Genomic DNA, 25,750 nt, shown 5'->3' with positions numbered 1-25,750 from the left:
CCAGCGATGTCGCTAGTGAGATCTGCCTGTGTGGCAGCTCACTAGCGACCACCTAGCGATGCACCAGCGATCCTGACCGCGTCATATCGCTGGTCGGGATCGCTGGTGAGTCGCTAGGTGTAACGGTACCCTAAGGCTTGGGTTTCTCCTGGAGGGAGAGTGGTGAATCCGCGGGAAGTGTGAGCCGGTCCTGGGAGAGACTTTTTGCAGTCTATCTTCCGCCCTAGGCGGGAAAGAGTATTTACTGTTATCCACAGATTCCTTGCAGACTGGAAGTGACGGACCCTTGATGAGCAGGTCGTCCAGATACGGTAACAGTACCACTCCCCGAGGGTGAAGAATGGGCATGACAGCCGCCATGACCTTGGTAAAGACCCTGGGAGCGGTGGCAAGTCTGAAGGTTAAGGCCACGAACTGGAAGTGTTCCTCGTGAGTTGCAAAACGCAGGAGCTACTGGAGGGACAGGCAGATCGGAATGTGAAGGCAAGCGTTCTTGACGTCGATGGATGCTAGGAACTGTCCCTTTTCCATGGGAGCGACAACTGAACGGAGAGTTTCCATTTAGAATCGCCGTACCGTGACAAGGTGATTAACAATTGAGATCCAGAGATGGGTCACATGGACCCGTCCTCTTTTAGAACCACAAAAGAAGGACTGAATAAAATCTTCTGAACCCTTCGTGAAGGGGGACCGGAATGATGACTCCGTCTCTTAGAAGAGCCTGAACAGCCCGAAGGAAGGCTCTTGTCTTTCTCTTGGAGGAAGAGGAAAGGAAAACTCAAGTTGGAGGGGGGGGGGGATTGTATATTATATCTGAAGAATACCAGCTTCCTGACCGATTTGTCTTCATTAGGTAGATCTATGAGATCTGGCTCCCCTAGATCCAGAAGCCCTAGGCCTGGGTTTCCAAGAACGGTTAGATCTGTATGAGATCTGGGAGCCTCTGTCTCCACGCGGACAGACCTGATCCGAAAGAGAAGGTAGAGGAGGACCAACTGGAATTGTTGGGAGAAAATCTAAACATGTCGGCTGTTGGAGCGAAAACGGCCGAACAGCCCTTTGTTGAGGAAGGAATTCACTTGTCTTCTCCCCCGGTAGTATCAGAAATGAGTTGGTCCAGTCTCACTCCAAAAAGATGACCCGCTTGAAAAGGGGGGAGAAGTCAACAAACTTTTAGATGTGGCATCCGCCCACCAGCTGCGGAGCCCTGGGGCTCTTCTAATGGAGATCGCATTAGCGGCAGTATGAGCCGCGCAATTGGCGGCCTGAAAAGAAGCGTCTACTACAAAGTTCGCTGTGTGAATCATCTGGCTGGCGACAGAGGTTGTCTCAGGAGGAAGATTGGTGCCCTGGAAGGCAGTATTCAGGACTTCTGCCCAAGCAGCCATGCCTTAGTGACCTAAACTGCGGCGAAGGATGGAACAAACGCCGCTCCTGAAGCTTCCAAAAAATTGAACGGGCAAGGTAGTCAATTTGATGATCGGAGGGGTTTCTGACCGAGGAACCCTCAGAAACAGGAGCGTTGTGGAAGCAAGACGCGGTACAGGAGGGTCCACCGGAGGGATCTGTAATCGATCCTTCATTAGGTCTGGATCAAAAGGGTATTTAGCCAGAGTAAACTTTTGCCCAGTGAACCACTTATGGCTGATCCCTATGATACTGGACGGCTGGTAAATAACCAGCGCACACGCTTATTCCTTAAATGAGGAATGCTGGAGCGGGAATATTTTCCTCATTCAACCTCAGAATCCTGTTGACTGATTCTATAAGAGAATCAAGCGACTCTTGATCAGTTGGGGGATTCTGAGGGGCTGACGTGATAGATACAAAATCAGAGTTCTCTTCGCTGTGAACCTCAGGAGAGGGCGAGCGAGAGACAGGAGTCGCTGATGCTGAGGCGCGAACGCGACTAGGGGACGCGCCATGAGCCCGCTTTGGCAGAGACAGTCCTCTCGGAGGGGAAATATAGCCTTGGTCAGAGGCTCCACCGACCGTGACAGGGATGCAGCCCACTCGGGGGTACCAGACGCAGGAGGCCCGTCAGCAGCGGCTGCGAGGGGCGTTGGAGCGCAGGTCGGGGAGCGGTTCGGACGCAGGCCGGGTCGCGGTCCATGCATAACGGATTAGCTTGATCACTGGAGAGTCATGCTCGCTGTGGTAAGGCCGACTTGCAGGTAGTACACACGGTAGAAAAGCGCAGTGTGCTTTTTAGCGGCCTGTTTAGCCTCCTGTGAGAGAGGCATAGCGCTCCAGAAAGGGTTAACGGCAGAGTCTGACTGTAGCTGCAGGGAATGTGCCGGGAAGGGGTTAAGCTTTAATCTGACAGCAGATGCAGCTTACCCACGGTCCTGTGCTATGTCCCCCGGGAGGAAAACGGTGGCCCTGTGGCGTCACCCGGAATTTGGCTGCTCCTGAAAGGGTTAACTGCAGCAGAGGCAACAGACATGGCCCCCAAGATTAGAATTGCGCGTCTCGTTCGGAATGAGAGGCACCAAGAGGAGGGTGCGGTGACGATAGCGCGGGCGGCGCTATTCAAATTGCGGCCTAGTAGGCCGGAAAAGCCGGGGACTAAATTTATGGCCTACCCACTGTAGGTGCCGGGGGCGGGGAAGGGGCGGCGCTATTTAAATTGCGGCCTAGCAGGCCAAAAAAGCCAGGGTATAAATTTCTGGCCTCCCCGCAGTAAGCGCCGGGCGAGGGGGGCCGCCGTCGACACTAAGTCAGCGCTTCTCCCGGGGAAAAGGACCCGACCCCATACCTCCACTCCTGTGCTCCGTCAGGTCATCGCTGTCCAGGGTCTTTCAGTCTCATCCTCCAGGCGATGTAGCAGAGCTGGAGGAGGTTTTACAGGGGGGTATTGCTCAATCGATCCACCCGGTGGTAGGGGGACGGAGAGCTCTGGGGCTAATTCAGGGCATCCGAAAAAGCGCTGTTCAGGTCTGCTCCATGCACTCCTGTGCTACGTCCTGTTGCGCTTGCCCTCGTATCCGTGAAGTACCGACCATAAGGGAATCATCGTCAGAGGAATCAGTCCCATTCGTCGCAGGAATGCGTACGAGAAGGGTTACTCCAAGTGCTTGCCTGTTGTTGGTTCCGGGGAGAGCGGGCCGTAGAAAGGAACAGTCGCCTCCTTCACTCCGTTAATTAAAAAATAAAAATTTACAGAAAATTCAAAAATAAAATAAAAACGGTGGGGTCTGAAACCAGACCCAAGTGCCTCCTACAGACACTAAGTAAGAACTGGGAATCTCAGCCAGCGAGAGGGTGTATACTGCAGGGGAGGAGCTAACTTTTTTTCTGGTTTACTTAGTGTCCTCCTAGAGGCCAGCAGCATAACACCCACTGTCTCTGTGTCCCCCAATGAGGCGTAGGAGTAAACACAGCTGTTAGCATAAAGATATTTAATGTATTTGAAGTGTCTAGCACATTATATCTTCTATTGGTTTGGGACGTGTAAATAAAGACCTTGCAGGGGACAGTGACCAGGCTCACAACTATGCATTTTGGTGGCTATGATGCCCGCAGCAGAGGATGATCATGCAGATCTTGTAGGGGACAGTGACCAGGCTTACGACTATGCATTTTGGTGGCTATAATGTTCGCAGCAGAGGATGATCGTGCAGATCTTGCAGGAGGCAGTGAACAGGCTCACAACTATGCATTTTGGTGACTATGACAACCGCAGCAGAGGATGAGAGTGCGGATCTTGCAGGGCGCAGTGACCAGGCTTACGACTATGCATTTTGGTGGCTATGTCAACCGCAAGAGGATGAGCGTGCAGATCTTGTAGGGGACAGTGACCAGGCTTAGACTATGCATTTTGGTGGCTATGATGCCAGGAGCAGAGGATGAGCGTGCATATCTTGCAGGGGGCAGTGACCTGGCTTACGACAATGCATTTTGGTGGCTATGACGCCCGCAACAGAAGATGAGCGTGCAGATCATGCAGGGGGCAGTGACCAAGCTTACTACTACGCATTTTGGTGGCTATGATGTCCGCAGCAGAGGATGATCATGCAGATCTTGCAGGGGGCAGTGAACAGGTTCACAACTATGCATTTTGGTGACTATGACAACCGCATCAGAGGATGAGAGACCAGATCTTGCAGGGGGCAGTGACCAAGTTTACGACTACGCATTTTGGTGGTATGACGCCTGCAGAAGAGGATGAGCGTGCAGGTCTTACAGGGTGAGCTCTCACAGATCCATCAGAAATTGTGCTTTTATTATAATTGTGTGCACTTTTTTTAAAGAATGGTCTTTTAAAGCAAAATGATCATAAAAAAAAAATTAAAATGAAATACACACCCCAATTTATCGATCGATCCAGGCTGCAGCAGGGTGGTATAGCAGAGGTTGTGAGCCATCATGATCGATGGATACAGCGATGAAAAATCTAAAGTGGCAATAGGCACGTCGTAATACCTGGAAAAAAATGACAGATCAATGCAAGACACAGAATAAGCAAATACACAACAACACAGATTTAAATGGTGTCTGTTGTCTAAAAATATAAGGTATTAAATCCGATGTTCACTTTCAATAAATCATATATATAGTGGGTACAGAACGTATTCAGACCTCTTTAAATTTTTCACTCTTTGTTTCATTGCAGCCATTTGGCAAATTCAAAAAAGTTCATTTTTTCCTCATTAATGTACACTCTGCACCCCATCTTGACTAAAACAAACAGAAATGTAGAAATGTTTGCAAATTTATTAAAAAAAGAAACTGAAATATCACATGGTCATAAGTATTCAGACCCTTTGCTCAGTATTGAGTAGAAGCACCCTTCTGAAGCTAGTACAGCTAGCACAGCACAGAGCGGAGTATAGATATTATAGAAATCATAGGCTGTGCAGCCTCCACTTGGCGCGCGCCCGGGCTGAGGATGTACACTCCCATCTCTTGAGCTGCACCACTCACCGCCCCCACTGATCTGCAGTAAGCAGCAGGAATTTTTTAGCAAGACTGTTACTTGCTAAAAGTTGCATCTTATAGTCTGAAAATATTGTAAGTTAATAAATCTCTCTTTTTAAACTCATCCAAAACCCCTTTCAGATTCATATATTCAAGCTTGTGCATCTATTTTCCGATCTCTCGTAGAAGTCAACTCCATGAGCAACGTATTCGCAGCCATGACACACAGAAGACCCCATCTCGTCGAGAAAAGGGAAGACCTATTATCAGCCATTAATCTGACACTGGACGACATTTAAGAGAGATCACTCACCCTTTAACAGGTTCAATAACTGTGGCACCGGTGTAATCCTCACCACCCTCTGTTTTTATCACCGGCATTACTAGATCTTGTTTCATTGCCTAAGAGAAATTAAAAAAAAAAAAAAAAAAAAAAAAAAAAAGCTATAAAATGTAAAAACTATAATGTAAAATGAGTAAAAATAATCATTCTTGCACACAGATTCTTGCGACATGAAACTTGCCCTGTGTTAATACCTGTCTGAGAAGCTGCGATACAACCTTGATCTGCTGCCCGCGGGACAACAGGTAGCTAAGGGGTACGCCGGTCACACGGGCCATCTCCATGTAATTAATGACACACATGAGCTTCTCCAGGAGCCGCAGGGGCAAGTAGGCGTCCTTTAAGCAGTACACAGCAAGTCGCCTGCGGGTCTGCTCGTTCCCATTCTGCAAAAGTTATGAAGAAAAGTTTAAAGCCAAACTTTTTATTTCATATATGACATTTATATTTGACTAAATTAGACACCGCTATGGGGGTTGCGATCACCCCATTCAACAGCATTACCTCAATAGATAATGATGGTGAATAACACCATACTTTGTGCTCCCTCCCAACCTTCACACAGGCACAGATATGGCTGACTCCATCACTAGTGGGATCTTAATGGTTACTCTTTTAGTACTAAGACATTTTAAAGGGTTATTTCCATCTTCAGAAATGGTTGTTGTCGGATAGAGCTTGTAAAAACAAGCACTACTGCATTTTATTGCTTGTTAAAATTTGTAGCAGTTAGGCTGGCTTCACACTAGCGTTTTGTAGCGCTGCAAAAGACAGCCTACTTCCTCCTTCCGTCCTCCGTTAAGCCCCTTCCACTGCCTCTTCATTCAGCTCCGCCTACGTCTGCATGCATGTGTTCTGCGTACCCAATCATTAACACTGGGTACGCAGGCCATGCGGATGTATGTTGATGCATTCTGTTGCGGTCAGGGGACGCGTCAAAACGTCAGCATACATCTGCATGGCCTGCGTACCCTATGTTAAAGATAGGGTACGCAGGAGGCATGCAGACATAGGCGGAGCTGAATGAAGAGGTGCATCAGTGGGCGGGGCTTAACGGAGGACGGAAGGAGGAAGCAGGCTGCCATCCGCAGCCCTGCCGAATGTTAGTATGAAACTAGCCTTATTAAGATAACGTTTTTCTATTGTTTACAGCTCATTGCCTAGGAGACCGACCACCGCTGGTATCTTGTAAAATCTTTCTCTTAGCCTCTAATTGGGGGACACAGAACCATGGGTGTTATGCTGCTGTCCACTAGGAGGCGACACTGCATAATCTGAAAAAGATTAACTTTGGCTTCTCCTCTGCAGTATACACCCCTGGATGGCGTCAGCCTTCTCCAGTTTTGTGCAAAAGCATTAGGAGGAACATAACAGAAACAACATAACCATGCCTGTAAGAAGGCTACTATGCACGAGCTCAAGAACAATATGAGAACTGAACCGTAACAACGGCCCGTAAGGGCAACAGGGTGGGAGCTGTGTCCCCCAATTAGAGGCTAAGAGAAAGAGATTTTACGGTGAGTACACAAAAATCTCCTTTACTCTGTCGCCTCATTGGGCGACACAGAACCATGGGACGTCCCAAAGCAGTCCCTGGGTGGGAAGCAATGGACTAATATTGTGCTGACAGGTCCTTAAACTAGGGGCACTGCCGCCTGCAGAACCCGTCTACCCAGGCTTGCGTCCGCTGAGGACTGGGTATGAACTCTGTAGTGTTTTGTAAACGTGTGTAGGCTAGTCCAAGTGGCTGCCTTGCACACTTGTTGTGCCGAATGGCCCAGGAGGCCCCTACCGCCCGCGTAGAGTGTGCCGTGATACCGGCCGGACAAGGAGAATTGGTAAGACGGTAAGCCTCTTGTATGGTGGACTTGATCCACATGGCAAGGGTAGCTTTGGAAGCAGGCAGACCTTTGCGAACACTTTCCGGAAGAAGGAAAAGGGAATCAGACTTCCGGAAGAGTGCAGTCCTTAGACACATATATATGCAATGCCCTGACGAGGTCCAGCGTATGCAGAGCCTTCTCCACTCTATGAACCGGAATCGGGCAAAGGGATGGCAGTGAAATTTCCTCATTGAGGTGGAAGTTGGACACAACCTTCGGAAGGAAGGACGGGACTGTACGGAGAACCACCTTGTCCTGGTGAAAAGCTAGGAAGGGCCGTCTGCAGGAGAGTGCTGACAGCTCAGACACCCTGCATAGCGAGGTGATTGCCACCAGAAAGACCACCTTCTGTGATAGAAGGCGGAGTGGGACCTCCTTAAGGGGTTCGAAAGGTGGTGCCTGCAATGCTGTCAGGACCAAGTTGAGGTCCCACGTTTCCAGTGGACGTCTGTAGGGAGGAACCAATCGGGAAACCCCCTGGAGAAAAGTCCTTACTTGCGGCTTGTTAGCAATGCATCTTTGAAAAAGCACTGAGAGCGCTGACACCTGGCTCTTAAGGGAGCCCAGGGATAGCCTGGCGTCCAGGCCCGATTGGAGAAAGCCAAGTACCTTTGGGAGGGAATAAGGGAGTTGGATCTGGCCGCGAGATTCGCACCAAGTAAAGAAAGCTCTCCAGGTACGGTAATAGATCTTGGCAGAGGCTGGCTTCCGTGCCCTGATCATTGTTCTAATGACATCCGGTGAGAGCCCTGCCTGGGTTAGAATCCAGTCTCAAGGGCCACGCCGTCAAATTGAGAGCACCTGAGTTCTGGTGGTAGAACGGGCCTTGTGACAAAAGATTGGGACGGTCGGGGAGACACCAGGGGGCGTCTGCTGTAAGTTGCACGATGTCGGCGTACCATGTACGTCTGGGCCAGTCCGGTGCGATCAGGATGGTTGGAACTCCCTCTTGTTTGATCTTCCTCACGACTCTGGATATCAGGGGGAGAGCTGGAAAAATGTACAGAAGCTGGAACTGGGTCCAGTCCTGAACCAGGGCATCTGCTCCGAGCGACCGCGGATCGCGTGTCCTGGCCATGAAATTCGAGACCTTGACATTGAGATGGGATGCCATTAGGTCGACGTCCGGGGTCCCCCAGCGATGGCAGATCTGGCGAAAAATTTCGGGATGGAGGGACCACTCCCCCCGAGTTCATTCCTTGTCTGCTGAGAAAGTCGGCTTCCCAGTTGTCCACAACCGGAATGTGGACCGCAGAGAGTACCGACCTCGTGTCTTCCGCCCAGTGGAGGATATGTGCCACCTCTCTCATCGCCTGGGTACTGCGGGTCCCGCCTTGGTGGTTCACATATGCCACCGCCGTGGCATTGTCCAACTGTACTCTGATATGAGAGGCTGCCAGTAAGTGACGAAAGGCTCTCAATGCCAGGAAGATGGCCCGAATTTCCACGATGTTGATGGGCATGCTCGCTTCCACTGGTGACCACTTGCCCTGTGCTCTGTGATGTAGGTGCACCGCACCCCAACCTGTCAGGCTCGCGTCGGTGGTCAGGACCTTCCACTTACCTGAGAGAAAAGATTTTCCCGTTGCAAGCAAGGTTGGCTTGAGCCACCAGTGCAGGGACCTCCTGGTTGCCAATGTTAGCCGGAACTCCCTGTCGAGGGAGAAAGGATTCCTGTCCCAGGACTTGAGGATGGCTAGTTGAAGAGGCCTGAGGTGAAACTGGGCAAATGGTACCGCCTCCATTGCTGCTGCCATCCTGCCAAGGACTCTCATGGCAAACCGGAGATCGGGGGGATTGCGGAGGAGTATGCGAACTCCTAGACGGAGAGCCAGTGCCTTGTCCCTGGGAAGGAGCACCAGACCCCTGGAGGTGTCAAATAGCATCCCCAGGAATGTCAGAGACTGACTCGGGGCAGTCGATGACTTTTGCAAGTTGACTAGCCAGCCCAGGCGACTCAGAGTGTCGATTGTGATTGAGATGCTGACCTCGCAGTCCTTGAAGGTGGAAGCCTTGATGAGAAGGTCGTCCAGGTATGGAACGACTACTATGCCTCTGGAGTGTAGAACGTCCATGGTGGCTGCCATGATCTTGGTAAACGTTCTTGGAGCCGTGGGGAGTCCGAACGGGAGAGCCACGAACTCGTAGCAGTCCTGGTTGATTGCGAACCTGAGAAATCTCTGATGGGCGGGAGCAATCGGCATATGCAAGTATGCGTCTTGTATGTCTATGGAGGCGAGATATTCTCCCTTCTCCATGGACGTAATGATTGACCAAAGGGACTCCATGCGAAAATGACGAACCCGTACGTACTTGTTGAGTTGCTTTAGGTCCAGACTGGGCCGGACGCTGCCTCCTTTCTTGGGGACTACGAACAGATTGGAGTAGAACCCTCGGAAGCGCTCGGCCGCGGGAACCGGTACTATGACTCCTGCTTGAAGGAGGGAGGAAACCGCTTGGTGGAAGGCACGAGCCTTGTCTGGCGGTTTAGGGGGAACAGAGAGAAAGAACCGGTTCGGTGGGCTGGAAGTGAACTCTATCTTCCGGAAGACACTATTTCCTTGACCCACCTGTCTTCTGTAATAGGCAGCCAGACTCGCTGAAAGAGTAGAAGTCGTCTGCCTACGGGTGGGGTGTCTTCCGGAATTCGTGAGTCATGAAGAGGAGAAAGTCTGAGGTTTTCCTCCTTTGGGCTTTGCCTGGCCCGCTTTCGACTGCCAGGTCCTGTCCGGCCTCTGCGCTGCCCGTGGGTTGTCCCTGCGCGGAGAGCGGTTACGGTTTTGTGCTGGACGCGAGACAGACCAGCCTGAAGAATTCCAAAAGGATCGGAATTGAGTTTGGTTATGCCTTTTGAACGCGCGTTTAGGCTTTAGTTGAGGGAGAGAGGTACTCTTACCCCCAGTGGCGTTGGATATCATTGTGTCCAACTTTTCACCAAAAAGCCGCCCACTGAGGAACGGGAGATATGTGAGGGACTTTTTTGAGGCCGCGTCTGCTTTCCATTCCCGCAGCCAGAGGATACGCCGGATCGTGATGGCGTTTGATGCTATTCCGGCTACACCTCTTGCTGAATCCTGGGCTGCATGAAGCATGTAATCTGCTACCACTGCTATTTGAACCGCTTGGTCCGACAGCTCAGGATTTGAAGCTTGGAGGCCAGCCTGCAATTGTTTGGCACAAGCCAGAATGGCCTTGGCCGCCCAGACTGAAACGAACGCGGGAGCCAGAGAGGCCCCTGCCGCTTTGAAGATTGAACGAGCCATGCGTTCTACCTGCCGGTCTGCTGCGTCCCTGAGGGTTGAGCTATCTGGCAGTGAGAGGGTCTGTGCTGCTAGCCTAGAGACTGGGGGGTCCACTTCGGGTGGATCTGTCCACTCCTTGGTGTCCTTCTGTGGGAAGGGGTACCTTGCCTCCAAATATCTGCGATTGGCGAATTTCTTCTCAGGCTGCGAAAACTGCTTAGTAAGTATCGCCTGAAATTCCAGATGATTAGAGAAGACCTTAGGAGGTTTCAGAACACCTTCAAAGCAAATCTTGGGTTCTGGGGCTTCCGGGGGTGGGTCAGAAATGTCCAGCACCCGATGGATGGAAGAAATTATGTCCTCAACTAGCGCTGTATTGCTAGTGGGGCCAGGGAACAGAGACCTCTCCGTTTTGCTGTCTGAGTCGGAGTCACAGATGCCTTCCGAATCCTGCGTATCACTAAGGCGTTCCCTGGTGGGCGAACTGGGGCAGAGGACTTCTGTGGTCGGGGATCTCTGTGAAGATCTGCGTTGTCTGTCTCTGTTAGGGGACGGTCTAGGTGACCTGGAACCACGGTGTCTGTCCCTACAGGGGGATGACCGTGTGCTATAGGATGACGCAGATGAACGCGACCTGTGGGTCCGCTTACGTCTGTGAGTGTCGGAAGCGGCATGTCCCTGAGTCGAGCTGTCCCTTTGCTGGGTAACGCTCATAGCCGAGACATGATCCTGCAGTGCCTGGAGTAGTGTGGAGGTTAAGTTAGCTATGGACTGCGTCATAGACTGCGACATCTGATCCAGTATTTTGGATACAATCCCGGCAGTGCGGGTACGTGCTGCCACTGGGGAGGGTGGTTTTGCAGGCTGTGCAGAATGCATAAAAGCAGTCCTGCCTGATCCTCTTCCTTGAGCCCGGCATAGTGCACAGAGTGCAGAAGGGCTGGCTTTGCAGAGGGGCCTACAGGTGTGGCTACGCAGAAGAAACCTATAGGAGAGCCTTATAGGTAATATGGATTCACAGTTGAGTAAAGACAACCCAGCTGTGATCTTACCCCACCAGTGTGCCCCTAGGTCCAGCGCCGACGATTCACAGTCCTGTGCCCCCCGGAGACTGGCTGACGTTGCTGCTGATATCACAGATGCCTTCTGCTGCAGCAACAATGGCCGCCGAGAGGACGAGGAGGGAGAAGGGGGCGGAGAGCTGAAAAGAGCGCACTGCCAAGTAAAAACGCGCCCTTTCTGTCTCGATCCGCCCCTTCTATGACACCGTAGTGTCATATTCGTCATCGGGGGGGCGGGCAGGAGGCGGCGGCTTCAGCTAGGCCGAAGCCGCGGTCTAAATTAGAAACCTGATGCCCAGAAGGGCTCCAGGCCGGCGCGGATGTCCGGGAGGGGGTCGGATCTGAACCAGACCCCCCAGATTAAGAGGCAGGATAGCGGTGGGGCTAGAAGCCGGAACGAGGCCCTGTGAGGGGTCCCCCTGAGGCACTATAGAGCTGGTGCTGCCACAGAGACAGGGGCGCAGGGAGCCCTGTGTCTGCATGTGCCATGCCTGCCTGCACTCTCCCCCAGCCCCAACAGGAGCCCTCAGCGGGCTGGGGTCCCTGGCTTTCGGAGCTGCAGAATGCTGCCTTGTTCAGACCCTACCTGAGGCGTCTCAACCTAATGCCCCCAGAGGGGCTTAGGGAGGGTGCTTTTGTCACCATCAGGGGTCTTCATCCTCGCCTCGACCTCAACCCAGAACCCAAAGGAATTGGGGAAGGAGGGGGGTCTCGACTTCAAACCAGTACCCGAGGGACTGGGGAAGGAGCGACATGGGGAATATCCATCTCAACTTCAACCGGGCACCCCATAATAGAGGACCGAGGAAGGAGCCATGCCGGGAGTCTCGCATGAGACCCACTTTTCTTCATCTGTAATCCGTTGGAAAAAAAAAAAAAAAATCTTTAGGTGTGCCTCCTATGCGACACTAAGCAAAAACTGGAGAAGGCTGACGCCGTCCAGGGGTGTATACTGCAGAGGAGGAGCCAAAGTTAATCTTTTTCAGATTATGCATAGTGTCGCCTCCTAGTGGACAGCAGCATAACACCCATGGTTCTGTGTCCCCCAATGAGGCGACAGAGTAAAAGTGTTAATATCTCAAGAACAGCTGAAAATTTTAATAAAGGAGTAAATTGAAAAATTACTTGTAGTTACAAGACCTATCCAACAATACCCATTTATGAAGATGGGAATAACCCTTTAAAACCATTAAAGAAGTAAGCTCTAGAAAAATCTGCATAGCAAACAGTTAGTAGGGAGAGTCTAGTGTCAAAGTGCCTATTCTCGGGGTATTTGGGATCTAATATAACAGTGACTCTGTACCTGTAGATCAGTAATGATGGAATGCTGCACATCCTCTTTCTGTTCTTGTAAGAAGTGAAAACTGACAGCGTTTAAGGTGTAGGACCGCAGCTTGTAATCTCTTAGAAGTACCTGCAATAAAAATAATTTCATTAAAGGGAATCTGTCACCTATTTTTAGCCCCATCAGCTGCCGGCACCGCCATCAGGGGCTTATCTACAGCATTTTGTAATGCTGTAGCTAAGCCCCCGATGTAACCTGAAAGATAAGAAAAAAAAAAAAAGAGTTAGATTATACTCGCCCGGGTGTCCGGTCCGGTCCGATGGGTGTCATGGTCCGGTGCCTTACATCTTCTAGCGATGCCGTCCTCTTTCTTACTTCTGCCGCGGCTCCTGTGCAGGCGTACTTTCTCTGCCCTGTTGAGGGCAGAGTAAAGTACTGCAGTGCGCAGGCACCGAACCTCTCTGACCTTTCCCGGCGCCTGTGCACTGCAGTACTTTACTCTGCCCTCCCCAGGGCTGATAAAGTTCGTCTGCGCAGGAGCCGCGGCAGAAGTAAGAAGGAGGACGTCATCTCTAGAAGATGGGAGGCGCCGGACTGGACCGCGACACCCACCGCACCCGACTGCGCCCCCCGGTAAGTATAATCTAACTAGTTTTTCTTCTCTTTCAGGTTACATCGGGGGCTTATCTACAGCATTACAGAATGCTGTAGATAAGCCCCTGATGGCGGTACCAGCAGCTGATAGGGCTAAAAATAGGTGACAGATTCCCTTTACGTGAAGTGACAGAACTCAGCGGAAACTATTTTTAACAGCATATTCCATCTATGTAGCGTAGATCTGAAAGAGGTCGGCATGGGTACCATTTATTGTAAACGGGGTCTGAAATCTCCGCTATCTGCAGGTAACGGTCAGTTTGCTCTCCGTGTAACCCCAAAGGGGGCACAAGACATTCGTACTTTTATAACAATACCTGCAGGAGATCGAACTGAACCCGGCCTTCTGTATTGATGACTTTGTTTTCTCTTCGGCCCATTTGTTTCGACTGGAAGGAAGAGTCTCGGATCACAGACTGAATGTTCCGCATCCTCCCGAGGTAAGGAAAACTAGTGACCTGCATTGCAGAAAAACGTAAGTCATCCCATAGAAACCGAAACGCGCAGGACTATGTTAAGGGGGTTTTCCTATTGATTACACCTAGAGTTCGTGCAAATCGATGTTCAGGATCATGTCAGTATCTGTGGCCGCTGGACGGAGTTATGAAAACCACCTCTAACCTGACGGCATCTGCAGAACTACTTTTGAATAGCCAGCCTGGCGTGAAGGCACATGTGGTCACCATGACATCGCGCCAGGCCAGCGAATCAAAAAAAAAGTCGGGATGTTGGGAGGTAAGAGGTGGTTCTCATGGCTCCCATCCAGCGACCGGGTCCTGCAATTCGGTCATATAGGGACCATCACAATAGCTAGAATGGGGGTCCAAAGCCGCAGCTCCCTTTCATCACTGTTGAAGTATCAATGGAGAGGCATGGTACAGCTCGAGTACACGTGCGGATATCGACAGCACTTTAATGTGTAACCATGCCGCTTCTATTAAACTCGGGAATGGTGGAATGAAACGGGGGCTTGGGACTGCCACTGTGGAAGTCAGGACAGTGGGGACCCCCAGCGACCAGACATTTCCAACCTAAATTCTCGGGGGGAAAAAAATTCTTGGAGTGTCGGTAAAGAAGTGTTACCTTAAGGGTGTGAGCTCTGTTGATCAGGTACGGCAAGTCAAAATTCTGAATGTTGTAGCCCGTTATAATGTCTGGATCAATGAAGCGCACAAACTCTGCCCATTTCTAAAAAAAAGAATAAAAAATGAAAGATATGAGGAATGGGGAAATTAATCAACTTTGAGGTTGTATCATGGTAATTCCTTCACTTCATAGTCACTCTTTCGTTGACCAAGCGCTGCTGACTTCAAGTGGGGTGTACAGGATTGGAGAAAAATGGCTGCCTTCTTCTAAAATCAGTAACCCTGCATACTGAAGGGGTGGTCCACGACTGAACTATTGCTCCGCATCTGAGAGATGGTTGGGGGTCTGACACTTGTCAACCCCACCGACGACTTTTTTATACTGATGAGCGAACATGCTGGGATAAGGTGTTATCTGAGCATGCTCGGGTGCTAACTTTTTTTTTTTAATTAAATTTGAGTAGTAAATACCACTAATTTGGAGAATATAATTATGAGAAGTGATCTCCAAAATTCAGATTCCGTGTCCGTGATAAAGTTTTTCCAATACATAATGGAGTTCCTGCTCCGTACCAACTCTCTGGAAGTATTGGTTGGCAGGAAAACAAGTGGTGAAAGGCGATCTCTGGTTATTGTGATAGCGCAAAGCCAACACTTCATAAAGTGCACAAACATAAAAGAAAGCCAACTAATGACGAATTGTGCTAATGGCGGGTAATGAGGATTCTGCTTTAGGACGGAGCAAACTCAAAATTTCCCTTTAATACTGGAACAATAGGCTGCTTTAATCGGTTAATCTTGGAGTACAATTAACCGCATGGCAGTTTCCAAATCCATAAAATATATTAAAAAAAACACTTTTAATTAAAGTTCTCTGTGACACTCAGCCATTATAGTTTTGATGGAACAGATTCAAGTAACTTTCTGATATGAGGTCGTGCGGATCACTTAACAGAATTTGAACAAGTAAACCAGCTATATATTTATTTTACTCGCTTATATAATGCCATCATATTCCACAGCACTGTACAGACATCATCACTGTCCCCATTGGGGCTCACAATCTAGATTCCCTATGTATGTCTTTGGAGTGTTGGGGGAAACTGGAGAACATAAAGCAAACCCACACAAACACGGGGAGAACATACAAACTCCTTGCAGATGTTGTCCTTGGTGGGATTTGAACTCAGGACCCCAGGGCTACAAGGCTGCAGTGATAACCAATGAGCCACCGAGCTAACCACTGAGCCACCGTGCTAACCACTGAGCCACAGTGTTACCAAAAAGTCAAATTTCTCTTTTAAATGGGGTTACCCAATACTTTGAATGAAGTGGTCCCCCTTGGAAAAGAAAAACACTATGTACTCACCTCTAGCTCCGGCACAGTTCCATTAATGTCGGCACCGGGTCTCCAGTGACATTCTTATGCCATGTCAGCACTGTAGACAATCAGTGGCCACTATTGGGCCGCTTCGTCCTTACCACTCCCACTTGTCTGACGGCGTGAATCTTGGACAAGCGGAAAAAGTGGGAGTGCAGCCACAGATTACCTGCAGGGCTTATGTGACAATGTCATGCAAGCCCCGGTAACTATGTAACTTCACTGCTTTTATTTTTATTGGATATTACTTCAATTAAAAACAGGATTTTTGGTTGCTTACCGTAAAATCTGTTTCTCTGAGCCTTCATTGGGGGACACAGGGGTGTATGCTGCTGCCACTAGGAGGCTGACACGATGAAGAAAAAAAGTTAGCTCCTCCTCCGCAGTGTACACCCCACCGACAGGAAGTAGGATGTTCAGTTAGTGAGAAAGCAGTAGGAGATGCAATCTGTAAACGAGATAAAAACCACAGAAAACACAAATCCACACTGTAACAATATTATGCAGTAAACTGAGCTGTTCAACTTGGGAGGGTGCTGGGTCCCCCAATGAAGGCTCAGAGAAACAGATTTTACGGTAAGCAACCAAAAATCCTGTTTTCTCTATCGCTTCATTGGGGGACACAGGAAACCATGGGACGTCCCAAAGCAGTCCCCAAGGGGAGGGAACAGCAAACAACTCCAATCAAGACGAGGAAGTCACCCTCGTCACCTGCGATGTCTTTTTACCCCGTCCGGCACTTGCCGAAGCTAGGCATGGGCTCTGATAAAACCTCATGGACCTGTGGAGGACATATCATCACACTGCAGAGGTGCCAGTCGAAGGCCCAAAGAGTACCGCCAGGAGGACACACACTGCCCGGGCAGAGTGCGTCGTACTCAAAAGAACGCAGTCCTTCCTGAGCCGGCAACCCTACTAATGCCGACCAGATTCCGCGAGCAGACGCTGACCTGGAGGCCAGAGGACCTCTACACTTCAAGCCCGAGCTTGATAAGTACCGTTGCAGTGGCCAGGTAGCCTGATGAGAGAGCATCACGAAGGAAAAGTCCGAGGCGGACGAAAGAAAGGGAATTCAGAACGATGGAGAGTGTACCCTTGATGCACAGGAAGTGCACCACAGCTGCTACAGACTCTGTGAGACCCCGGGAGTGGTTCAAAGTCTGAAAGGGCAGGCTACCAACTGGAAGGAAAAAGAACCCGTCCGTTGCAAACGCAGATATCGCCAAAGCCCTGAAGAAATCAGGACCTGGATAAGAGCTTCATGGAACAAGGGAAAAATCATGCGATTCACAGGAGGCAAATGCTGAACGAAGAAAATTTCTTCCTGAGAAAAACAAGGATGGACTCAATCCTAGACCCCCAAAAGTCACAATGAGGAAAATGCGCTGAAGAATGACGAGGTTTAGTCTGAGGAAGGAGAGCGCTTGTCCTTCCGGTGACCTCCTTAATAATTTGACCTATTGGAGCCACACGGAAAGAACGGAAAGTTGGTGAGGGACTTCTTTGGGGATAATTTCCCTTGTGAAACCGAAAGCCAAATGGACCCTTAGATAGGAACGAAAAGGTGAAAACCCATGTCTCCATGCAAGAAAAATTTTTGGACAGTGAGGACAGTCAAATCTTCTGACCAGTCTCCAGAAAGAATGCTCTGATGAGCAAGCTAGGCCACGCGGCTACAGAACTTTGCAGCACGGGTGAAGACTAAGGCAGGACACCATATAGCGGCGGGTGGTTTCAAGGTTGACCTTGCCAACTACTGTGTGAATTCGCCGTTGGCATCCCTGAGGGATGCACTTCTGGGAGAGGAAGGACCATAGTGGTGGAAAACTTGGAACCGGAGGCTTCGTAGCCGCAGAAGTAGTCTAATTTGCGAAGCGCTCGGGAGAAAAGAGATATAACGAGGCGCCCCCTTGTTTGGAAACGGCTGAAGTCTGTTCTGTGAGAAAATGACAAGACCTGAGAGCAGGCCACTGAGAACCTGCTAAAGAGCCGAACACTGAAAATGTACTGAATGGAACCTGGGGATAACCTGGATCTCATTGCCGCGATGTAGGCTCAGGATGGCTATGAAGAGACAACTGATTGCTCGACTAAGCAGGTAGAACGAAGACTACTGGATGACTTTTGAGATAAGGAAGATAAACCCAGCTTACAGGGATGAGGGTGGATATGGAAAAAATAGTCCAGCTGGACTTAGAAGAGTGATTAGTTGAGCAAGGAAAGTCCATGCAAAACATGGATTATGTCAACTGTAAGGAAAGTTGGCTCTAGGTAGATCAAATAGACACCAGAAGACAACTAGGCTGACAAAAGGCAGGTCAATCCGTATAACAATGTAAACGACCGAATCCATCCTGGACCCTCTGGAGCAGGGAGGGGATTGCGGTGTGTAGACTCGCTTACCTAAGTCTAAGACAACACGCGCCCGAGGATAACAGAGAAAAGATACAATTCTAGCTGAATGAAGAAACGCGTTATCACCAGACTCATCCTTGGAACCAAGACAGGAGCAGCTTTCTACCCTTGGCGATGCTTGCGCAGAGTCAGATCCCACTCCTGTCTGAGGTTCGATACTTTTTCCAGTCACGGTCAGAAGTCACAAGTGTGAGCTGCTGGAGGCTTTACCCGGCGTCTGTAGGAAAGAATAGGTAAGTTCCGACAGATAAGGAGCTTAGGCATTGTGGTAGCTCGAAGGCCCTTAGGACAGACTAGAACTTATAAACTACTATTGGTCAAACATTAAAGTTAGGCGTAACACCGGCAGTAAAGTTAGCCTGCGGACAGTACTGTAAAGTAAACTGATCAGAAGGTGTGGCAAAAATCTCCTGTGGAGCAACTCACACTTAGGGTCCAGAGCATGCCGCAGTAAAACCACGACCATCCGTACCTGACACGAGAGTGTCTGACCCACCTGAAGGTGGAGTATCCAGTTATGTTGCTACCGAGATCCACTCTGTGGTACAGAGATGCGCTCCGTTTGGACAGCGCTTACGTTTAACTGTTAACAAACTACCGATGTTATTGAGAATGAAATATGCATCTGAAAGGTGTCTTTGACTCACCTTAAAGCGGCTTGTAACCGCAGCTGTAGCCCGTCAGGAGCAATAAATGCCGGCACCTCACCTCGAGTGGTGATTAGACGGGAGCTTAGGCAAAAGCTGCAAAAGACCCAGAGGAACATGAGAGAGGACGCTCCTGACTCACCTGAAAATGGGACAGTAGAGCCGGATCGGTGTAGTTGATGGACCTCGGGTACGTTTGAGTTACCGGAAAGACGGCATGTATTGACTAAACATGTCTGGTAGAGGACTATTCAAGTACTCGATAAGGGATAGAATACTGCTGCAATAGAACGCGAGGAACCTGAAGGCGAGAGCGTCTGTCTCACCTGAATACGGTACAGAACACCAGTACCACTGAAGCAGTCAACCCCAGACACGTCTCCACAGTAATACGGCCGTTTGAACTACTGTACCTGGTAGGTGGTGCTTCTGAAGCCTGTATAGCGGTTATAGCACAGCTGCAATCGGCTCTAAGTATCCTGTGAACAAATCAGTGTTGAGAGAACCCGGAGAAGGGTATAGGAGACAGCCATTTCTGTGTTGCGGTGCGGTCTAGGCCTGGATACCTGACGACATTAGGCAGAATAACGGCTTCTGTGTTGCGGTCTAGGTCTGGGTACCTGACGGCATTAGGCAGAATAACGGCTTCTGTGTTTAGGTCTAGGTCTGAATACCTGACGGCATTAGGCAGAATAACGGCTTCTGTGTTTAGGTCTAGGTCTGAATACCTGACGGCATTAGGCAGAATAACGGCTTCTGTGTTTAGGTCTAGGTCTGAATACCTGACGACATTAGGCAGAATAACGGCTTCTGTGTTGTGGTCTAGGTCTGAATACCTGACGGCATTAGGCAGAATAACGGCTTCTGTGTTGCGGTCTAGGTCTGAATATCTGATGGCATTAGGCAGAATAACGGCTTCTGTGTTGCGGTCTAGGTCTGAATACCTGACGGCATTAGGCAGAATAACGGCTGCTGTGTTGAGGTCTAGGTCTGAATACCTGACGGCATTAGGCAGAATAATGGCTGCTGTGTTGCGGTCTAGGTCTGAATACCTGACGGCTTTAGGCAGAATAACGGCTTCTGTGTTGCGGTCTAGGTCTGAATACCTGATGGCATTAGGCAGAATAACGGCTTCTGTGTTGCGGTCTAGGTCTGAATATCTGACGGCATTAGGCAGAATAACGGCTTCTGTGTTGCAGTCTAGGTCTGAATACCTGACGGCATTAGGCAGAATAACGGCTGCTGTGTTGCGGTCTAGGTCTGAATACCTGACGGCATTAGGCAGAATAACGGCTGCTGTGTTGCGGTCTAGGTCTGAATACCTGACGGCTTTAGGCAGAATAACGGCTGCTGTGTTGAGGTCTAGGTCTGAATACCTGACGGCATTAGGCAGAATAACGGCTGCTGTGTTGCGGTCTAGGTCTGAATACCTGACGGCTTTAGGCAGAATAACGGCTTCTGTGTTGTGGTCTAGGTCTGAATACCTGATGGCATTAGGCAGAATAACGGCTTCTGTGTTGCGGTCTAGGTCTGAATATCTGACGGCATTAGGCAGAATAACGGCTTCTGTGTTGCAGTCTAGGTCTGAATACCTGACGGCATTAGGCAGAATAACGGCTGCTGTGTTGCGGTCTAGGTCTGGATACCTGACGACATCAGGTAGAATAACGGCTTCACGTGTAGTAAGCCGTACCACGAAGTCTGTAGTAAAGTAGATTCTGACCAGTCAATTCTTCTGACGGTAGAACAGTAGGCCTGGGAGCAGAAAGACACTAAACACTACTCTCTGTTGTGTGCTATGGTTCCAACCTCTGGACCTGCGAGTTGTGGTCATCTTCTTTATCCACTGAGCCACAGCAGACAATTGCCAGGTAACAAGGACTTCTATCCAGCTGGAAGTCCGTCCCAAACACTGCAGACGTGAAGAGATAGAAGCAGCTCATTATTTTGCTAGAGTAGTATGAAGCCAGCGTCTGGAGGGGGCTGCAGAATAAAAAAAGGAAGGGCGAGTGCCTGTGAGCAGTAGATATGGGAGCAGATGCTATGCCAGGGCTCCAGCACCTTTATGTGTGAAGAAATGGTTGAGTCTTGCTCTGCTGAAAATCAAGGCACATATCTGCAATGGCCGAAAACACAACAGCCGTGTGACAAAATCAGATCTCCGAGGAAAAAACGTGCGAGTGAAACCTCCTACCAGGCCAACGCCATGCGGCAAATACAGAAGACAGCAGCGAGGCTCTACAAGGCTGTGTGCTATGACACCAGACATACTGATGCACTAGAGACTGCGTGGCAGAAGATTACAATTACGCCAGTAAATTACACGACTCGAGTACTATTACGGCAGTGACTGTACAGTTCAATAGTACAATTACTTCAGAGACTGTACGGTTCCAGAAAACCATTACGTTAGTGACTGTACTGCTCCAGAGACTGTACGACTATAGCGCATTTCACATGAGACGCAATAGCTAAGATGGATTCTCTGCTGTCACTGGACCTGCGGAAAGTGTGGCCCTGCTTAATTTTACTATGAGGAGCTTATACTCCGCATTGTACCTGATTCGGCTGAGGGGAGATAGGTAGGAAATAGCTGGTCCTGTCAGGTGAAGGCACTAACCGGGTCCCACGCTGGGAGAATACGACCGCTGTGGTGGATGCCGAGGACGACCCTTTTCGCCACAATAGAACGGGCGTGCTGAGAAAAACACCACTCTGCACAGTCCGAAAGGGGGCAGAGGTAATCGTCAGCTCTGGGTGCAGGAAGATGGCGGTGATGCTACTTTGTCTGCGCCGCCAGAGGGGCCGGGTGGAGTGGGTGGAGCTTTGAGGGGAGATGGGAGGGGAAAAAGCCTGCCCGAAGACAGAGAGGACAGGGGGCGGAGCTACCGATGACTAGGCCGAAATTGAAGCCGGGGCCTAGATTAGGCCCTGGAGACCGCCGAAGGAGAGGGGGGCGGCGCAGAGGCCTGGAACGCTGGTGCTATCATCTGGATCCTACCATGGTAGGCTGCTCCGGACCCTACACCTGACAAGGGGGGGGTCCCCTATAACCATTCTTCTTTACCTAACTTCTTATGATGAAGTCGTCCTGCCGGGGCCTAGGGAAAAAAAGGTATCTCTTTTCCCGGTGATGCCAGACATCAGGAAAAAACTTGTTGCAGGATGTCACGTCTCATCCAACTAACAGGCTCTGGTGGGCGAGTAGGTGGGAAATGATGGGCCAGGACCTGGTCTGGAGCACCTGAGCACACTTCTGAGATAGGGGATGGGGTCCTGCCGTCCAGACGTATGAGGATACGGGGTGGCAGTACACGCCGTACTCATAGTCTGTGTGTGGGAGTACAGTAGTGACCATTCACACTGAAAAGAAACAACGCACATTGAGGTAGATAAGGGTCTAGGGAAAGACCTGTGTCCACCTTCTATTGACACTAAGCTAAACTGAACATCTAACTTCCTGTCGGTGGGGTGTACACTACGGAGGAGGAGCTAACTTTTTTCTGCATAGTGTCAGCCTCCTAGTGGCAGCAGCATACACCCATGGTTTCCTGTGTCCCCCAATGAAGCGATAGAGAAAAAGGGGTTGCCCAGGAGGGTTGTGAACCCTTTTAATGCTTGGCTAAACTATAAGGAACCTTTAAGAATCCAAGAACAAATCGCCAGCCTAAAAGTTCAGTGGTGCCTTTATAATGAAGCAGCGGAGAGAACATACCGTAAGAAGATCCTGTTCCTTCTCAAAACAAAGAACCTGCGAACCGACAATATTGGCACATGTACCCAGGGTGAAGACATTCCGTATGAACGGATCCTTCTCCCCCTGCCGCAAGACCATGTTGGCAATCTGGATGACAGGATCTTTGTCGGGCTCAGGGAACACTCCTACAGAGGGAAGATGGAATAATGATAGATCACAAATCACACAGTAAAGCAGATACAATGATTTTATTACTTGTAGAGTAACTAGAAGTGACGCTGAAAATTGATTTGACTCCGGGCTCACCGTTCACATCTGGTCAAAGTTAACTGTTGGGGTTCTGGTAAAGTGGCATTTCTGACTTGTATTCAACACATTACCTGAGAATGCTCTGCATGGTTCCATACATCTCCAAGGCACTTGGTTCACCCAACAGGTGCCAGAAGACTGAGCTTATGTGCTCGGATAAGGTGTTATCTGAGCATGCTCGGGTGCTAACCGAATTACTTCGGCGTGCTTGAAAAATATGTTTGAGTCCCTGCGGTTGCGTGTCTCGCGGCTGTTCCACAACCGCGACATTATGCATGGATTGCCTGTGCATGTGTTGCGGCTGTTGAACAGCATTATCCGAGCACACTTGCTCATCACTAGTATCCAGCCATCAGCCGTCTGTCTGTATACATTGTGTAGAACTATTGTGACCATTTTCAAGCCTGCTGGAAAATACTCTCCTGTTGACATTTCGGAACACCAGCACGGTTGAGCCGCTGATGCAAACGGTGATTTCCCCCGATGCTGCTAGCAGAGGCAGCTTTGCTTTTGCAGCATCGGAGAAGCACAGCGGCGCTGAAGAAAGCACAACAGAGTACAACAACGTATAAACGCCGTGCTCTTTGCCTAGTAGTCCGACCACTCCTGGTAAATGGCAGAGGTGGCAATAAGCAGGAAACAATAACATTAAAAATCCTTAGATTTTTAAGAACACCGAAGATCTTTTAATAAGAAATAAGGTGTAAATTTGCTTGTTGGTCTCTTCACCATTTCTGATGTGTTAAGTGACCCTTAAAGTCACAGAATGTTCCATTTTGGGTAAAATTTTAATTTCTAAATCATGTTTGTCAAAAGGTGAAAAAGTGGATGTGGAGTATCAGGAGAGGGGTATGGCCAACAACAAGATTTATGACGCGTTAGGAATTTTTTATTTCCCCCCACCAAGTACAGGACGTGCAAGACGCAGTTGTCCTTTTTGGATTACAAGTCTTGAAGGAGTCCACTGATTGTGCTGCTGAGCTGATCTGTGTTTGGTCTATATCTAGACCGACACAGAAGCATCCTCCTTCTTCCAGCACTAGGAATGTCACATCAACCTGTCTTTTAACCATCGGGACCAATATTTAATCAGGCAAAAATCTTAAAGTGGTTGTAGGTGAAAACAAGTTATCGCTTATCCAAAAGTGACATGTGATAACTTGGTGTTCGGTGGGGTCCAACTGACGGGAGTAGCATCAATCGGCAGATAGGAGGGCACTTTTATCCCCGTCAAAATGGAGCAGCCGTGCAAAGTCGCCCACCACTTCATTCATTCCCTATAGGACTTTTTCCAGCAGTCCAATAGGGAATGAATGAAAAGACAGTGGAGCATCCAATCTGCCGGGTAAAAGTGCCAGGTTCTACCGATCGATACAGATCCTCCCACCGATCAATAATATATCACCAATCCTGTGGATTTATACATATAAGTTGTTTTCATTGGACAAACCCTTTAAAGTCAATGCCACATGGTGCATTAGGACCGCCAATACAACAATTACCTTTCCTTCCAGCACACTCAATGTCAAAACTGAGAACTCGAAGAGGTGCGATCTTCTGCCACTCTCCTTCGGCGGGATGACTGATGAGATCTGACCAACTGATATCAACCTCTAGCTGGGCGAGAGACATCTGCACGGAGATCAAACCCAGATTAGAGGATCGGACCACCACAAGAGAAAAAATACACTGTGTCTAAACAAATACCCTCCGCCAACCTTCTTGAGGTCTTCCTTACTGACATCCGTTCCTTGATTTCCCTTCCGTATACGATATTTACCGGCTGGAAGCTCGATCCAATTACATCCAACAATATCATTGTCGACCATAAACCTGAAAGTGAAAATGTGCAATAATTAAGACTATGAAATAAAATTTGCCTTTAATAATGATAAAAACACTTGCATCAAGAGTTATCTAGGCGTATAAAATCGATGATCTGTGGGTAGTCCGACACCTCCAACAGAATTCGGTGAGCCGAGCACAACAGCGCAGCTCTATATAATGAGCATCATCCATTGGGATAAAGTTTTCTTAAAACTTTTTTTTTTTAATATAAACTTTACTAAAGGAGTTATTGTTCTCCTTGCTTAAGACATTGAACAAATATTGCTAAGAAATTACAAAAATCTTAGATTAGGGGGTCCGACCATTATGCCACGTGCAACAGAAAATCCCATGTGGAAACATATGCGACTGTCGCAGGTTGAAGATTGACCCCATAGGAAATGATTACATCCAATTTTGCTGTGATTTCAGTGTAACGTGATACACGCCGCACTATAACCTATAAAATTCACAGAGTACCTGATCTCAAAGTCAATGTTGGCCTCATAGGCACTGAAAGAGCCGAACCGTATTCCTTGTTCCAAGAGGCGCTTCGCAGGTGCAATAAGGCGGGGAAAGGCCATGGTGATCTTAAGAAAGGGAGAAATCTTCTTCCCATGATATCCGTACATATCTATGGAGAAAATTAAGTCAATGTTACTCATCAATACAAGTGAAAAGTGGTTAAAACAAGATGTTTGACAATTACAAATCTCTTATTAATAATTGTGCCTAATAAACCCTACACATAGCCGGGGAGAGGACATGGCAGATGTAGCATGCCCGTGTGGCTGAATGTACACAGGTGGTCCCTTTTTCAGCAAGTGCGTGATCCCTTTACCAACGCCTCCCCCTTGGCCTTCATAGATGGCTCCATCATACTGACATCTCACGTATGTGCGGTGCCTTCCTGGTCCAGCCCATGCTTTACACCCCCTGCTGTGAGAAACGGCCTTACCAACAGAAGCAGCAGTCAGTGAAGCCCTTGATTTCCACATGGA

At 49.2% G+C, this 25,750-nt stretch overlaps 1 protein-coding gene across 1 annotated transcript in view; it reads right to left on the bottom strand.

The window, feature by feature from the left end:
- Window positions 1-25,750, bottom strand: part of POLD1 (DNA polymerase delta 1, catalytic subunit) — a 141,103-nt gene that overhangs the window by 76,756 nt on the left and 38,597 nt on the right. Inside the window, exons 6-15 of the mRNA XM_073570976.1 lie at window positions 25,230-25,383; window positions 24,641-24,755; window positions 24,425-24,554; window positions 22,632-22,798; window positions 14,472-14,576; window positions 13,706-13,846; window positions 12,753-12,863; window positions 5,458-5,649; window positions 5,234-5,322; window positions 4,309-4,425 (exon numbers count right to left, since the gene is read on the bottom strand). Coding sequence (XP_073427077.1) covers window positions 4,309-4,425; window positions 5,234-5,322; window positions 5,458-5,649; window positions 12,753-12,863; window positions 13,706-13,846; window positions 14,472-14,576; window positions 22,632-22,798; window positions 24,425-24,554; window positions 24,641-24,755; window positions 25,230-25,383 — 1,321 coding nt within the window. The remainder of the gene's footprint in view (window positions 1-4,308; window positions 4,426-5,233; window positions 5,323-5,457; window positions 5,650-12,752; window positions 12,864-13,705; window positions 13,847-14,471; window positions 14,577-22,631; window positions 22,799-24,424; window positions 24,555-24,640; window positions 24,756-25,229; window positions 25,384-25,750) is intronic.

The sequence above is a fragment of the Dendrobates tinctorius genome, unplaced genomic scaffold, assembly GCF_039654945.1.
Source record: "Dendrobates tinctorius isolate UK_male_01 unplaced genomic scaffold, ASM3965494v1 ptg000028l, whole genome shotgun sequence".
NCBI classification, from domain to species: domain Eukaryota; kingdom Metazoa; phylum Chordata; class Amphibia; order Anura; family Dendrobatidae; genus Dendrobates; species Dendrobates tinctorius.
Note: the sequence above shows the minus strand (reverse complement) of the source record. Positions and strands in the feature narration are given on the sequence as shown.